The 16,251-nt window shown below is 35.0% G+C and overlaps 1 protein-coding gene across 1 annotated transcript in view; it reads right to left on the reverse strand.

The window, feature by feature from the left end:
• The window catches only part of LOC142343313 (mitofusin-1-like), a 122,229-nt gene that overhangs the window by 25,858 nt on the left and 80,120 nt on the right, over positions 1–16,251 (reverse strand). Inside the window, exons 8-11 of the mRNA XM_075395141.1 lie at positions 14,724–14,825; positions 14,370–14,491; positions 1,035–1,161; positions 132–339 (exon numbers count right to left, since the gene is read on the reverse strand). Coding sequence (XP_075251256.1) covers positions 132–339; positions 1,035–1,161; positions 14,370–14,491; positions 14,724–14,825 — 559 coding nt within the window. The remainder of the gene's footprint in view (positions 1–131; positions 340–1,034; positions 1,162–14,369; positions 14,492–14,723; positions 14,826–16,251) is intronic.

A 16,251-nucleotide genomic window follows, 5' to 3' on the forward strand; every position in this document is an offset into this window, starting at 1 on the left:
TGCATTAAAAAAGACGTACACGTTTACAATAATTGCTTCAAGCCTCTCTACAGAGCAATTAAAAGTAGCAAAATTATATTAATCACAATGAATGAAACTTTAAAAGAATACAAACAGCAGAATCTACTGACCTATAAGTCTGTTGCGGAGTGATTCGAAGTTGCTCTCGATGTCGTTGTGGTACCTGGCATCTATGGCCTTCTTCAGTTCCTTGTCTATGAAGGAGAACAGCTCCTCCTTGTACTGGGGAATGCCAGAGGGGTCCGAGGGGAAGGGGCGGGGAAACTTTTCTAGAATGAGAGTCAACTGTAGCACCTCCTCGCCCATCACCGTCGCCACCTTCAAAACATATTTGTAAATAATGCGTCAGCAACTGAGAAAAAATCCACATTCATATTCAAATTTCATCTAACATATCTTTTCTAACCTGATGACTTAAGCGCTTCGATATCCATTATGGCAGGGATCAAAGTGTCTGTAAGCCAGATTATAATTTTATAATATCCTTTCCGGCTTGATAAAGAAATCGAGAAATGATACTTCTCAATTCGATTGATACCACTTAATTGTGCAATTTTGTTAAGATACAGTCACTTACTATGCAATACAATCTGAATTTGATTTTACCAGTACTGTATAGAATGATAAGTTATTCTACGAAATCAACTGCCTGGCGAGAAATAGCTTAAAAGCTGAACAGATTGAGTTTCGAGAAGTGTTGAGCAAACAGGAAGCATTTTTGACATGCAGAATTTTCGATAGCGCACTATTTGAAAAAAATTAAACTATGTCATCAATGTAACAGAAGTCCACAACATTCTTGACATATTTTTTTTGCATCGTCTTGGATTAATGTGAAATCATTTACTAGCTACATACAAGTTGTTAATAATTTAAAACCATGTCTGGAATGAGTTGAGTAGCAAAAAGTGCACCTCGGCACGTCCGTCGGGTTTTAGAAACTGAAGAAGCTCAAATTGTTGGAAGTCGTTAAAAATTAATTGAACAAGTCATTAAAAGGAATAAGGACGCACATTTGCTTGTACTTGTTGAGCAAACTTGGCTGCCTCCTCCTTGTGAAATGCCTCCAACTTCTTAGCCCTTGTCTTCATCTGTTTGTACTGCTTCACCAACTCCCCGTGTCTCTCTCCCCTTTCTGATCTAAACACAAATAAGCATGCAAATAATTTGTCCATTTATCAGTTATTCATCTTGCACAAAACGAACGACTATCAGCGTGACCGATTGTTTCTGTTCAAGATTACACTTCGCACATTGAAAACGACCTTTTGACATCTGACGCCCTTTTACATAAAGATTTGGGCCTCAATTATTTACCAATTTAACTAAACTGTTGAATGCTTTTGCTGTTTACTTAGCTAAACACCTATGAAAAAAGTGTTAAAAAGTCAGATACAGCAAAAAACGTCAAACACAAACTTGAATGATCAGCGACAAAAAATCAAGTACCATCTCTTAGCAACAAACGCCATATAAACGTTCAAGAAAATCTATCGTCCGAGAAGATTTTTTTGAGAAAAAAGCATAGCCGGCAGATTGCCGGAATAGCTGCGAAAGAATAAACTTGCGTGCCGAGATAGAAACAGATACATAAATAAGTTAAAAAGTTATCGATGCCGCTCAAAAAGCTATGTAAAAAACTTCAGCGATAAATTAATAAAGCTTGTTAAAATTCATCTCACAGAAGCCTCTTATTAGGGACCTTTACGGCACATATGAGTTCCTTTGACCTTAAACAAATTCAAATTAAACTTAAGTTTTAAAGTGCAAAAGTCATTTTTTTTGAGTGAGGTAAGTCACTTGTGATCAAAATCTAACCACGCAAAAATACTTTGGCTAAAGAGAGTGAGAAATGACGTAACCCACGCAAAAGCAGTCAGTGAGAGGAAGAAGTCACTCAGAAAATTTGACCTTTTCAGCTTTGCAGTATGAACAGATGTAAAACGAAAAAGAGCGTCAGACGACGAAACAAAAAACATAGCAGGACAAGTCCTGGCGTACAATTCAAAGAATTCTCATTGATTAAACAAAAAACTAGACCTAGAACCCGACTTTGAGTGAATTGAGAAAACCAATTCCAAAAAACTCAGATAAAAAATAAGAAACAAATCGATGTCAAAATGTCGCATGTGAACAAAAACCACTGACGAGAAATGAGAAAAAGAAATTTCTTTCAAATAAAAAAAAATAGGCCTAGAATCAACTGTGAATTGATTGAGAAAACCATTTACAAAAATCCGATCCGAAAAGTCGAAAAAAAATCAGTAAAAATCAAAGTGAAAATGCCGCATGTGAACAAAACACCACCAACGAGAAAGCGAATTTTTGTTCAAATACCGTTTTCCAACTCTACTTTAAGATAAGAGCAAAAAAATCCTAACGCAAAACCACTCGCTTTTTTGCTCCAATTCCTAGTTCGACGTAACAAAAATCACTATTCCAATTTGACTTTAAAAATCATGAAAATGTGTGAATAGATCTTGAAAAAAAAGAGCGCCCAATAAACCAATAAATTCAATTTCTTTGAATTGTAAAAAACGCAGAGCACCGCAATATAGCTCCGCTCAGCTTACAGCTTCGGAGCTAAAAAAAAGCAAAAAGTTCAAAAAAAATTCGGCGAAAAGCTCCGAGGAACAGAAAACGATCCAAAATTGATATATAATTGCTAAATATAGTTGAAAAATATTACCAAAATGAGGTCCTAGAGGCGTTTTACAGAATTAACGAATTAAGACCAACTTAAAATATTAATGACTGTTGAAATTAATTCTCAGAGGCGTTATCATTATCGACCCTGATCACACAATTGGATTTCATTGAGAAAAACAGTTTCCATCAAACGTATCTTTTAAAAGCGAAGTCATTTTGTTGAGTCAGGAAAGTCATGAATAATCAAAGCCTTACAACACAACAGACCTAAATACTGTAGCAATTCACAACAGACCACACAACAGACCTGAGCACTGTAGCAAATCAAAACCTTACCACACAACAGACCTAAATACAATTCAAGTTCTTTGAATTGTAAAAAACCAAGAGCACCGCAATATAGCTCCGCTCAGCTTGCAGCTTCGGAGTTATAAAAAGCACAAAGAAAAAGTTAGGAGAAAATTCGGCAAAGAAAACGTTCCGAGCAACCGAAGACGATCCAAAATTGATATAAGATTGCCAATTGTAGTTGAATAATACAAAAATGAGGTCCTCGAGGCGTTTTATAGAATAAAAAAATTAATACAAACTTGAAATACTAATAAGACTGTTGAAATTCATTCACAGAGGCGTTATCATTATCGACCATGGTCACACAAATGGGTTTCATTGAGAAAAAAAAGTTTCCATCAAACGTAACTTTTAAAAGCGAAGTTATTTTGTTGAGTCAGGAAAGTCATGAATAATCAAAACCTTACAACACAACAGACCTAAATACTGTAGCAATTCACAACACACCACACAACAGACCTGAGCACTGTAGCAAATCAAAACCTTACCACAGAACAGACCTAAACACAATTCAAGTTCTTTGATTTGTAAAAAACCAAGAGCACCGCAATATAGCTCCGCTCTGCTTGCAGCTTCGGAGTTATAAAAAGCAGAGAAAAAGTTAGGAGAAAAATCGGCAAATAAAACGTTCCGAGCAACAGAAGACGATCCAAAATTGATATATAATTGCTAAATATAGTTGAAAAATAATACAAAAATGAGGTCCTAGAGGCGTTTTATAGAATTAAAGAATTAGGACAAACTTGAAATACTTACGACTGTTTAAATTCATTCACAGAGACGTTATCGTTATCGACCCTGATCACACAAATGGGTTTCATTGAGAAAAACAGTTTCCATCAAACGTAACTTTTAAAAGCGAAGTCATTTTGTTGAGTGAGAAAAGTCTTGAATAATCAAAACCTTACCACACAACAGACCTAAATACTGTAGCAAAAAATATGTCAGGCAAGCAAAAGCCATTAAACATAATCGACTAACGCCGGGAAACAGCTCTCAAACAACTGCAGCCGAAGAAAGCTAGCTTTAGTCTAATCGATGACGGGGGATGAGGTGAGCTGGCTCGGGGTAAGGGGGTAAAGTGTGAATACGTTCAAACTCTAAGCACCGCCATTCACGCCATGAAATTATGTATCTTAAAAAGTTTCACAGAATCACATACTTAGAAACTTGCGATCCGTAAGACTCTAAGAGAACTTAATGGCCTCCCGGCTGTACCTGTTTATTTTGCTTTTGATGGACGGAAAATAGCATTAAAAATACCAGCAGCACTAATACAATGGCTTCAAACTGTTGAAAAAAAGTTTTAGCTTTCAACTTCCAAAACTGCTAAAATTTGCTAATATCATTAGTAAAAATCATTGAATATTTCAGTTTCACATATCAAGTGTTTTAAGAACCACTAAAATTAACATCAATTTTTAACAATATTGACTCAACTCACTGTTAGATTGATTACAAAAAATAAAAACAATATCTCTGTTGGAATGAATGACAAACAAACCAAAAGGAGGCAAAAACCAAAAAATTGGCAAGAATCAATTGAGCAGAAAACATTTTTAAAAGTCGTTGGCCTCCAAAATTAATCAAACTATATAACTACATGCGAAAATCCTTAACCACAGCATACTATAAAACCTCAGAAGTAATATAACTAGAACGTCATAGAACTGTTATTTTTGAGACTAAGTGATAATACTGGAAGAAACGCAACAAAAACATGTAAGACTAAAGAATCAACTTTTATTTCTTGAAAAGTGTCATAATCAGGCTAATACGTTTTGAAAACGATGCAAAAATCACAGAAATCAATAGCTAAGGTCTAAACCAACTATTTCAATAAACCTAATCCTCGTTAGTAACCACGAGACCTGTCATTAATGAGACCAAGCAACAAGTCAATAACATGCCCAATAAAAACTTTCAAAACTCAAAAATTCAATAAACATCTTGAAAAAAATTAACATAGCCGGCAGATTGCCGGAATAGCTGTGAAAGAATAGACCTGCGTGCCATATAATAGAGATAGAAACAGACACAGATCTAAATTGAAAAAAAAAATCGACGCCTCTAAAAAAACTAGGTAAAAACATTCAGCGATAATTTAATAAAGCTTGTTAAAATTCATCCCGCAGAAGCCTCTTATTAGGGACCTTTACTGCACATGAGTTCCTTTGACCTTAAACAAAGTCAAATTAAACTTAAGTTTTAAAGTGCAAAAGTCATTTTATTGAGTGATGTAAGTCACGTATGATCAAAACCTAATCACGCAAATAACCGAAAAAAAATCGACGCTTCTCAAAAAAACTAGGTAAAAAACATTCAGCGATAAATTATTAAAGCTTGTTAAGATTCATGCCGCAGAAGCCTCTTATTAGGGACCTTTACTGCACAAATGAGTTCCTTTGACCTTAAACAAATTCAAATTAAACTTAAGTTTTAAAGTGCAAAAGTCATTTTATTGAGTGATGTAAGTCACGTATGATCAAAATCTAATCACGCAAATAACCTAAAAACTTTTGCTAAAGCAAGTGAGAAATGACGTAACGCAAGCAAATGCCGTTAGTGAGAGGAGGAAGTCATTCAGAAAGTTTGACTTTTTCAGCTTTGCTGTGTGAACAAATGTAAAACGAAAAAGAGCGTCAGACGACGAAACAAAAAACATAGCCTGAAGAATTCCGGAAGCGACTCGAAGCGTCAGAACTTCTTTAACAAAAGCGTAATTGCAACGGAAGCCACTACCTTTTGTATTAAACTATTAACTCACTAACTCTCCAGGTCTGCTCTAAAAATTGGTGAAACTTAAGCCACTGTCAACAAGAGAAACAAAATGCAGCAAGAATTTATCTTATTGAAAACGTTTGGTAACGTTAAAAAATCCAAAATAAGTACGGTGGTCAAAAACCTGATAGTCTAAAAAGCTGACAAGGTTATCAATAGCACTAAAAAAATTCATGATTCTAATCTAAAAAATATCGCGAAAGCAAACGGCAGATTAATAATCTTAGAAACTAAGTTAAATCTTTTCAAAAAGAAAGCTCAAAATTAAGAATCAGAAAACACCTATAATTACACTTCTTATCACTGCGATTAAGACCAAAAAACAACACACACCTGTTCCTTAATGTACATAAGCTAGACGACATGATTTTATACTAAATCAAAAATAAAATTGATCATAGAAAAGACATAAGCAGCAGAAGAATATTCAAAGGCAAAAAATTGTTTAAATTAATACCAGAATAAAAAAACACCAATAATTACGCTTCTTATCACTGCGATTAAGACAAAAACAACACACACCTGTTTCTTAATGTACATAATCTAGACAACATGATTTCAAACTAAATCAAAAACAAAATTGATCAGAAAAGACATAAGCAGCAGAAGAATATTGGAATGCAAAAAATTGTTTAAATTAATACCAGGGCCGGAAGAAAGCTGTAGTAATTAGTCATAAGTGGAAATTTTGGAAAAACTTGCCATCAAACACTCAGTACTGCCTTATTTTGAATGAAATCAATTGTAAACAAAAGAAATGACGAAAATCTAAGAAAAAGCTGAAATCATTCATTTTTTACAACTGAAAAAATCAAAATACAAAAAAAATGTAGGTGCCAGGACAAAACTAGAATGATACTAACTAGAATGTAAATATGGGCACAATGTAGGGAACACCGTAACAAAAAGACATTCTTGATTTTTGAAAGTTAAAAACAAATTTAAAAATTTCAAGAAAAACGAATACATTTCATTGTTCAGCATTCAAGACATAGAAAAGATAACTAGTCATCCGATACAAATATCTATCCTCCTGAAGAGATCGAAAAATAGGAAAAAGCAGAATTCATAAATACGAAACACTGAAACATTTTGCAAAAAAATGGTCAAAGAACTTGTAATTTAAGGCTGCATTTATGAAAAAGTTTAAACTGTTTTTCAAAACTTAACGCCAAAAAATTATTGAATTTTTATTAAAACGAAATTGAAGTCCCTCATGTTGCACAAAAAAGTGTTTCTAGCAATTACAACCAAAATACAAACGAAAAACGGACGAAAATCGGAAAAAAAACTACCAAAATCGGATTAGCATATGTACAATTTTATGAAACAAAATTACATCGAGGTGCAAAGAGGCGTTGAGCATAGGAATTATCAGAGAGAAGTTGCCATATTAACCGATTTTTGACAAAAAGACGGTTAAAAGATCCAAAAATGAAGAAATTATTTAAAAAAAAGCCAAAAATTAACTAAAAAATCAAGAATTATGTGCCAATTTTCAACATGAAACGCATCTTCAGGCTCTGCAAAACACTGTTGTATCAATTTCCGAGGTTGACATTTTAATATAGTATCAAATAAAATTTATTTCTACAAGAAACCAAATTAAAAGCAAAAAATTTGGGCCACTTAGACGAAAAAACGGCTAAAAACGGTTATCTATATGTGCAATTCAGTCAAAAACTACTCTTCAAAGTCAAAACGTCATTCACTAAACGCAGCGCATGATCAAAAAACTTCTCTCGCTTAGCGAAAATCTGTTCACCAAGACAGCTTTTCTCAGTTTCGCTTTTAGGTCAAAATGCGGCGTGAGCAAATCTACTTCCTTTAAAAAACATAGCCGGAAGAATTCCGGAAGCGACTCGAAGCCGCAAAACCTCACAAACAAAACCCTAATTGCAGCTGAAGCAATTACCATTTGAATTCAACCATTAACTCATTACCTCCCCTGGTCTGATCTAAAAATTGGTGAAACTTAAACCACTGTCACCAAGAAAAAAATGCAGCAAAACTTTATATTGTTGAAAATGTTTGATAACGTTAAAAAATCCGAAATAGATAAGCAGGTCAAAATACTGATGGCCTAAAACAGCTGAAACGGCTATCAATTGCCCTCAAATAATTCATGATTCTGATCTCAAAAAGATCAGAAAAGCAAACGGCAGATAACAATCTTAGAAACTAAGTTAAATCTTTTTTTCAAAAAGAATACTCAAATTTAAGAATCAGAAAACCACTATAATTACAGTTCAAATCACTGCAATTAAAACAAAAAACGGCACATACTTCTCCCTTGTTCTGCATATGCCAGACAACATGATTTAAAACTAATTCAAAAATTAAAATAATCATAGAAAAGACAAGCAGCAGAAAAATGTGTCAAAGGCAACAAATCGTTTAAATTAACACCAAGGCCGGAAGGAAGTTGCAGTAGATAGTATTAAGTAGAGCTTTTGGAAAAAGCTGGCTAGCAAACTCTCAGTACTGCCTTGTGTTGAATGAAATCAATTGCAAACAAAGAAATGACGAAAATTTAAGAAAATGCTGAAATCATTCAAATTTTTAACAACTGAAACAACCAAAAATAAATGTGCCATAAAAAGCTGCCAGGACAAAACTAAAATGATACTAAGTAGAATGATAAGAACATGGACACAATATGAAGAACACCGTAAAAAAAACACATTCTTGTTTTTTGAAAGTCAAAAATAAAAAAAAAACAAAATTCAAGAAAAACGAATACATTTCATTTTTCAGCATTAGAGACATAGAAAAGATAACTAGTCGTCCAATATAAAGATCTATCCTCCTGAAGTGAACAAAAAAATAAGAAAAACCAGATATCAAACATACGAAACATTAAATATTTTACAGAAAAAGGTCAAAAAACTTTTAATACTGCTTTCATGAAAAATGGAAGCTGAAAAAATCAATATACCAAAAATAAAAATAGGTGCCAGGAAAAAGCTAGAATGATACTAACTAGAATTTTAAGAATATGGGCACAATGTAAGGAACACCGTCACAAAAAGGCATTCTTGTTTTTTAAAAAGTTAAAAATCAAATTAAAAATTCAAGAAAAACAAATACAGTTCACTGCTCAACATTCGAGACCTAGAAAAGATAACTAGTCATCCGATACAAAAATCTATCCTCCTGAAGAGAACAAAAAAATAGGAAAAAGCAGAACTCAAAAAGATAAAACATTGAAACATTTTGCAAAAAAAAATTATCAAAAAACTTTTAAGACTGCATTTACGAAAAAGCTTCAACTGTTTTTCAAAAACTGAACTCCAAAAAATGATTGAATTTTTATTAAAACGCAATTAAGGTCCCTCATGTAGCACAAAAAGACTATTTCTAGTAATTACAATCAAAATACAAACAAAAAACCGACAAAAATCGGCAAAAAACTACCAAAATCGGATTAGCATATGTACAATTTTATAAAACAAAAATACACCGAGGTAGAGAGAGGCGTTAAATATATGAATTATCAAAGGGAAGTCGCCAAATGAACTGATTTTTGACAAAAAGACGGTTAAAAGATCTAAGAATGAAGAAATTAATAGAAAAAAGTCAAAAATTAACTAAAAAATCAAAAAATATGTGCCAATTTTCAAATTGAAACCCATATTCAGGCTCTGCAAAACACTGTGGCATCAATCTCCGATGTTGGCATTTCAATATAGTATCGAATAAAAATTATTTCTACAAAAAACCAAATTACAAGCAAAAAAAATTGGCCACTTAGACGAAAAAACGGCTAAAAACGGTTATCTATATATGCCATTCAGTCAAAAACTACTTTTCAAAGTCAAAAAGTCATTCACTAAACGCAGCGCATGATCAGAAAACTTCTCTCGCTTAGCGAAAATTTGTTCACCAAGACAGCTTTTCTCACTTTCGCTTTTAGGTCAAAATGCCGCGTGAACAAATCTACTTCCTGTAAAAAAAAAACCGAGAGAAAACCAATACTCCTCTTCGAGTCGTAAAAAACCGAGAGAAAACCAATACTCTTCTTCGAGTCGTAAAAAAACCAAGAACACCGCAATATAGCTTCGCTCAGCTTACAGCTTCGCAGCTATAATAAACTCAAAGAAAGCATTAGCTTTGAGCAAAAACAGTTAAAACGACTAACAACCCCAATTAGAACGAAATGAGATCTATCCCCAATGAGATTAAATGAGAAAAAAAAGGTTCATTGAGAAGTAGTGCCAAGTCATGAAGACCAGTAGCTGTTAACTCGAACCATTCATTTATGCCTCACATTAGAATCTACTAAATTGTGTTGGTATTATAGCAGGTTTTCCATTTTTTAAAAATAGCCAGACTGTAATTCCAACGTGGCTTTGACATTTGAGAAAAAACGTCTAATTTTTCACAAATAGTTTCCTGCGCAAGCTTAACCAGCAGGGAATTTTTTGTTGACAAAGATAAAAGCCATTTTGTCGAGATTTCCTTTTCCTGCATCACTCTTTAATTTTTAGAGACGTCTTCCCAGTCTTTTCCTCATCCTTTGTGAGTGAAAACAAATCTTAAATGGCTCTTCACAATGCAAACAAGGCCAAGCGGCGGCGGCGTCTTCAGTTGAACTTAATTGCCGTTTTTCCATTAATTGTTTTATGGGAGGTGAGAGATTTAAGGACAGAAACGCATTTGTTCTAATTGACTGTTCCCCCACCCCCATCAACTCTCCCTTTGATAATTGAGCCTGATCGGAGCGTGACTTCTCTCTGAATGAAGTCTGCAAATTAAAACAAATAAGTTCTTCTCTAATCTGGCACATGAAAGCACAAAAGAAGTCCGATTCTCTCAAAAGGAGTTTTAAATGATTTGTTTGGTGGTAATAAAAGTATTAGGTGAATCGTTTCTTAAGAAGCTTCAACCACTAGGCAAATTATGATCGCATAATTGAAAGAAACAAATTGATAACAGTCATCCTCCTATTTACCTTTCCTATAAATATATCTCCCGTTTTCACAGATTTGTGTCTTAACTTTTGAGTCTGAACTTAAGCCTATAGCATTCAGACTGATTTATCCAGCTGAAAAAAGGGAACATTCAGGACAGCAATTTCCAAGGTTATAGAGAATGACAATTTATGTCGAACAAAATAACGTTTTTCCTAGTACGATCATTGAATGAAATCAAAGAAATCATATACAATTCTTGCAGGAAAATCGGTGCATTCAGGACACACTTTAAGGTCCTTAAGGCCTTCAAAGACCCAAATAAACCTTGTATGTAGAACTTCAATTTCACATGCATACCACGAACAGACCAATCCTATATAAACGCGTGAGCTCTAAAATGGGACAAAATTTTTGCATGTTTAAGGGGCATCTCGAAGCGAACGTTTAAGAGCCTCATTGAGCAGCATGGTTAAGCAAACACATCGAGAGAGGTCAATGACCTAAAAAGCTCAAAGTAGATGGGCGAGAACCGAACCTGGGACAAAAAACTGTTAGTCAGGTGAAGTTACCACGAGGCTCAGAGGGCTTAAAAGTATGCTCGCCCAGAGAGAGGATTTACTGTCTACGTGTTCTTGAATGCTCCAGAAGTAAGTTTGAAGTTCTTATTGTAAACGTGTGTATTTCTGCAAAGTTTTAGCGTTACAGATTCTGCGCTTTTCTAGGACACTCTTAGCTTTCAACTAAGTTTTTCAAGCTTTCCTTTTTGATTTTTGTGTGATCTCAAATGCTCTCAATCTGAATTATGTTTTTTATACAAAAGCGATTGTGAGAAACGGTGGTATGTAGTCGTTATAGCGCAGTTGGTAACATAGAGGACTGCCATTCTGAGGGTCGAAGGTTCGAACCCGTGTCGGGTACCTTCCCTTTTGTAGACTTTGTAGACATAAAATTTTCTCAGACCGCCTGTTTTTCGAGGGCACTTCTTGCGACGCTGAGTCGTTTTATGTTCCTGTGTGTTTGGGGATGAAAAATGCTAATCCTATATTAAACTCGTGAGCTCTAAAGTGGAACAAAATTTTTGTATGTTTAAGTTAAGGGGCTTCTAGAAGCGCATGTTTAAGAGCCGCATTGAGCAGCTTGGTTAAGCGAACATATCGAGAGAGGTCAAACTAAAAGGCTCAAAGTAGATGGGTGAGAGCCGAACCTGCGACAAAAGACTGTTAGTGAGGTGCAGTTACTTGTAGACATGAAAATTTCTAATCGACACCATGCGACGCGAGTTGGTTTATGTTCTCGTATGTGTGTGTGTGTGTTTGGGGGATGAAAAATGGCAAATTGTTTTAGCTTTGTAGCAATTCTTCTTTCCAGTCGCCTGCTCTTTTCTTTGTTTTTTTTAAATCTTTGTACGATGGTTTTTTGTAAACCACTCGGATTTTCCAGTTAGTATTGTTGTCCCTAAACGAATTTTAGAGCAATCAATTTTCTTACTCTTTCTTTTCTTTCTTTTTTTCTCTATCTCTCTCTCTCTCTCTCTCTCTCTCTCTCTCTCTCTCCCTCCCTCCCTCTCTCGTTCCTTGTTTTTGTCTGTTTCTCTCTCTCGCTCTGTTTGTGTGTACTTCGTCCTCTCTATTTCTTCTCTTTTCTCCATTCCGTGTCTCTATGTCTCTCTCTATCTCCTCTTTCCTTCTTACCGTTTCTCTCTTCCTCTCTCTCTCTCTTTCCCTTTGTTTACTTCTCTATTTTTCTCATCTGAGATTTAATGATCAAGAAAACCAGTTGAGCAAATAGTCACACCAAGAAACGGGAGGCCAAAGCAGAATACACCAAGAGCTTCAAAAAGACTGAATTGGAAAAATCATATAGTTCTCTCTGTCCTCCGTAGGAAATCCACAGGTTGAGTTTTATTTTATAGCTGTTGATTACCATTGTCCATAAAATCGCTATGAAATTATGTTTTGAACAGTTTTAGTCGTATTGTCTAATCTTCCTTTATTATATTAAACATCAGTCGCAATTGAGCACAATCTTTAACATTGCTCCTGTCGTGACATGTTTTAGGGGTCCTTAATCGTGCAACCTAGCGCATAATAAATGCGTTTTGAGACGCGCTTTGCCATCATATTGAAGCTCCTATTATGCTCATTTTTTGCGCTCATTAAGCATGCGGTAAAGCAAAAACAACCAAGTCACAAATGCCATTGTCCAGAAATTTGCTGTAGAAAGAGCAAAGGACAAGTGCAATACGCAAAGTTAGCGTAAGTGGTGAGACCTACGGCTGTTAAGCGAGGGGTATGGGTTCGAGCCCGAGTCGGTGCGAAACAGAAGCTTTAACCTCTTTTGAACCTCTTATTTTTGTAAATGATTTTGTTATGGTTTTCCGGGCCTGCTAGTGGAACATTAAATATGCGTAAAACGTGACTTTATGAGAATAAGAATAAAATAAAGTGCGAAAGATGGTATTATACAAATTGCCAAAGAAACCTTTTCAAAATCGTCAACAGATAAGATGAACTTCCGGTAAATCTGTAAAGTTCTGGTTTAGATTTCATTCTTGAATAAGCCATATTCTGAGTTGTACCTCTGCTACAAACATACAATATAACTGCCATGTAAGCACAACAATATTTTAACGTTCAATCAAGAATTGTAGACTAACTTAGGAAAGAATCACGGAACAGTTTTCTAAATAAACAAAACAATGCCGACTAACGTCGGCGAGCGGTTGGTTTCGTCAGTAGCTAGCCACGGGGGGGGGGGGGGGGTGCACCGGGGGCTGATGGGGAGCAACACTTGTTTGGGCAACACAGCGGTGGGGGGTGGAGGCAATAGTGTGGGTGTGGGGTCAACAGGGGGGGGGGGGTGTCTCAAACTCTAAGAACCGCCCTTCACACCATAAGTATAAGTCTCCAAACCAGTTTAAGCTGAAACAGAGCTGAAAGGCTCTAAGAGCACTTAATGCCCACTGGGCGCTACCTGTTTATCCCGTTTTTGAGGACGAAAAGTCAAAAGCGTCAGACAAAAAATCGGTCAAGCGAAAAATCGCATAATAAAAGACCGACAGGACTAATATAATTGTTACAAACTTCGTTTGAGCGCAATTAATAAGATTAGTCCAATTAAAAAGTTCAATCGAAAAATCAGGTCAAGCAAAAGTTTTTAGTAAAAACACACGACTATAATAACAGCCTCCAAACTTCGTTCGAGAGCAATTAATCAGAAACACAAAACTGCATTCAACTATTCGTTTGAAGATATTTAAGTTTTCACCCAATTTCGAGTGAAAGTTCATGCTTGCCCAACATCGTACTGATCTATCTGATCTAAAATTCACCAGATAAACAACACAAACAGTAGATTTTAAACAGTAGATCGTACTCTGATCTGATGAATTTTCCTCTGTTTGGTTCAAATGGATGCGTTCTTATAAAAACCACTTACAGTGAGTTATGGTTCAAAACGAAAAAAAAGTCTGTGTTGATTGATTTAATTGATTTTTTCTTTTAGTTTGGTTGAAATCTTTGGGCAACCTATATTATGATTAATAACCGTTTGTTATTGTACCATAATGACGTCTTTTTAACTATCAGTTCAAAATTGTTGGCAGTTAGTTAGATTTGGCATTAGTAAAATTGAAAAGGAGTTAGAACTTGCCTGGTAACTCTGGCTGCCTCACTCACACTCTGCAACAACTCCCTCACTTTGGACATGATGTCAAGTCCCTTTTGAGTATGCTTCTCAAACTTAGTCTTGATAGCAGAGTCACAAACACAGAACTGGAACAAAACATCAAAAATTATCAACCATAACTCTACCATCAGAGCACTACTGACATTCTATTCTTTCGGAACTATGGCGCAGTTTTTCAAACTAATCTAAAACGGTGAATTCTGATATCTTTCATAACCAGAGCAGACAAGTATTAATTGGGACGAACTGGAAACTATTACCTTCATCAGTGATCAAATTATTAATGCAAGTAGTGAAGCTGAGTAGATGTAGAATTACCTTAAAATCAGCCTCAAATGCCTTGAACTCTCGTCTTCTCTCCTCAACAGCGTGTCTGTACTCCCCAGATATCTCCACCGATTGACCTTTCGATTCTTGCATCTAGATCACAAATAGCACTTTCAATAATTCAACACACATCTATGTTTGTTCCGACCCCCACTTTAGTGGGGAGGGAGGAACTATATACTCAACTGGGTTTCTTTTTGTTCAGTCAATTTTGGCCGATCGACATATTCATCGTAGAGAATTGTGAGTGGTATCATTAAAAAGCCCGATCAGCGTAGAATACGTAATTAAAAAGATTTTTTCGATTTTCGTTTTTTACAGGGAGTTATCGAGGTTTAAAGTTTTGTGAACATTCGACTGTTTTTGTTCACATTTTCAGTAATTTGGTACAATTTCGCTAATATAATTCAAAATAAGTTAAAATTTTTAGCGGCCGATTGTTGCTGTTACCGTTAGAGATAGAAGAGCGTTGCTGAATTGTCTGATTGAAGTTTTTTGGCTGAAATTTTTGATATTTTCAAAATTCAAACTTTTTTCATCAAAATGGCACAAAATACGCATTTTTGGTCCACTTTGTTAAATTTTGCCAGACTAAGTGACCTAAAAACCTTAACACAGACTCCACAATCTCAAAAACAGCGCTAGTTGCAATTAGACTACGTATGACAGTCTTCTGGAATTAAAACTTCGCCGTTTTTTGCAGATTTAACTCGATAATTATACAAAATGCATCGTTGTTTTTTTTTAATATTTGAAGAACTCCACTCAACAATTGGTCTAATTCGCAAACACTTGGAACAATTGGTCGGTTTGCTGGGCGCGCGACAAAATCAGGGAGAGGTTTGATAAAATCATGGATTCTTAGAATCAGAGACTTTTTGGTTTTTATTTTCATGCTGCATTTTTTCAAAATATTTTGCTCTTTTTTAATGTTAATTACAGACAATATTTTTTGTTCACAGCTCCGTTAATGACAGCTACAATTTATGTAAATTTGAGGCTGAATGTATATACAGTATGTTTTCAGAGAACCAAAGGGTTTTTATGGCTTTGAGGAAGTTTTAGAAAAATTTAACTGAATTCTTGTCTTTTGCCTTCAAGTGTTATCCTTTTGGCAGTGTGATTTTTCAGTTTAACCACTCAATGATCTAAATTTCTTCCTCAATAGATGCAGGTGAACCTTTTCTATTCATTCGGTTGTTACCTAAAGTCTCTTATGCTATTGAAAGTATTTGTTTTAAGGAAATTTCTGTGATTTTTTGAACTTGTCAACTTGTTGTATTATTTTAGTCAACATTTTGCTTATTCTCAAGAAGTACAGGTCGCCCTTTCCTCCTTATAGAATAAAAACCAATTTTGTGGCCGATTGTTTTAACAGAAGGTTTTCTTGCTTTTGGTACTCCGAGTTTTCATTCAAAATTTTCTGATTTTTGTGCAAAATTGCCCATTTTTGCAGTTGTTTTTGTTTCTTTTGTAAATTGTCACACTATTTAACAATCTAACTGAAAAAAGCTTAACA

The sequence above is a fragment of the Convolutriloba macropyga genome, chromosome 7 (genome assembly GCF_964194025.1).
Source record: "Convolutriloba macropyga chromosome 7, txConMacr16.3, whole genome shotgun sequence".
NCBI lineage: Eukaryota > Metazoa > Xenacoelomorpha > Acoela > Convolutidae > Convolutriloba > Convolutriloba macropyga.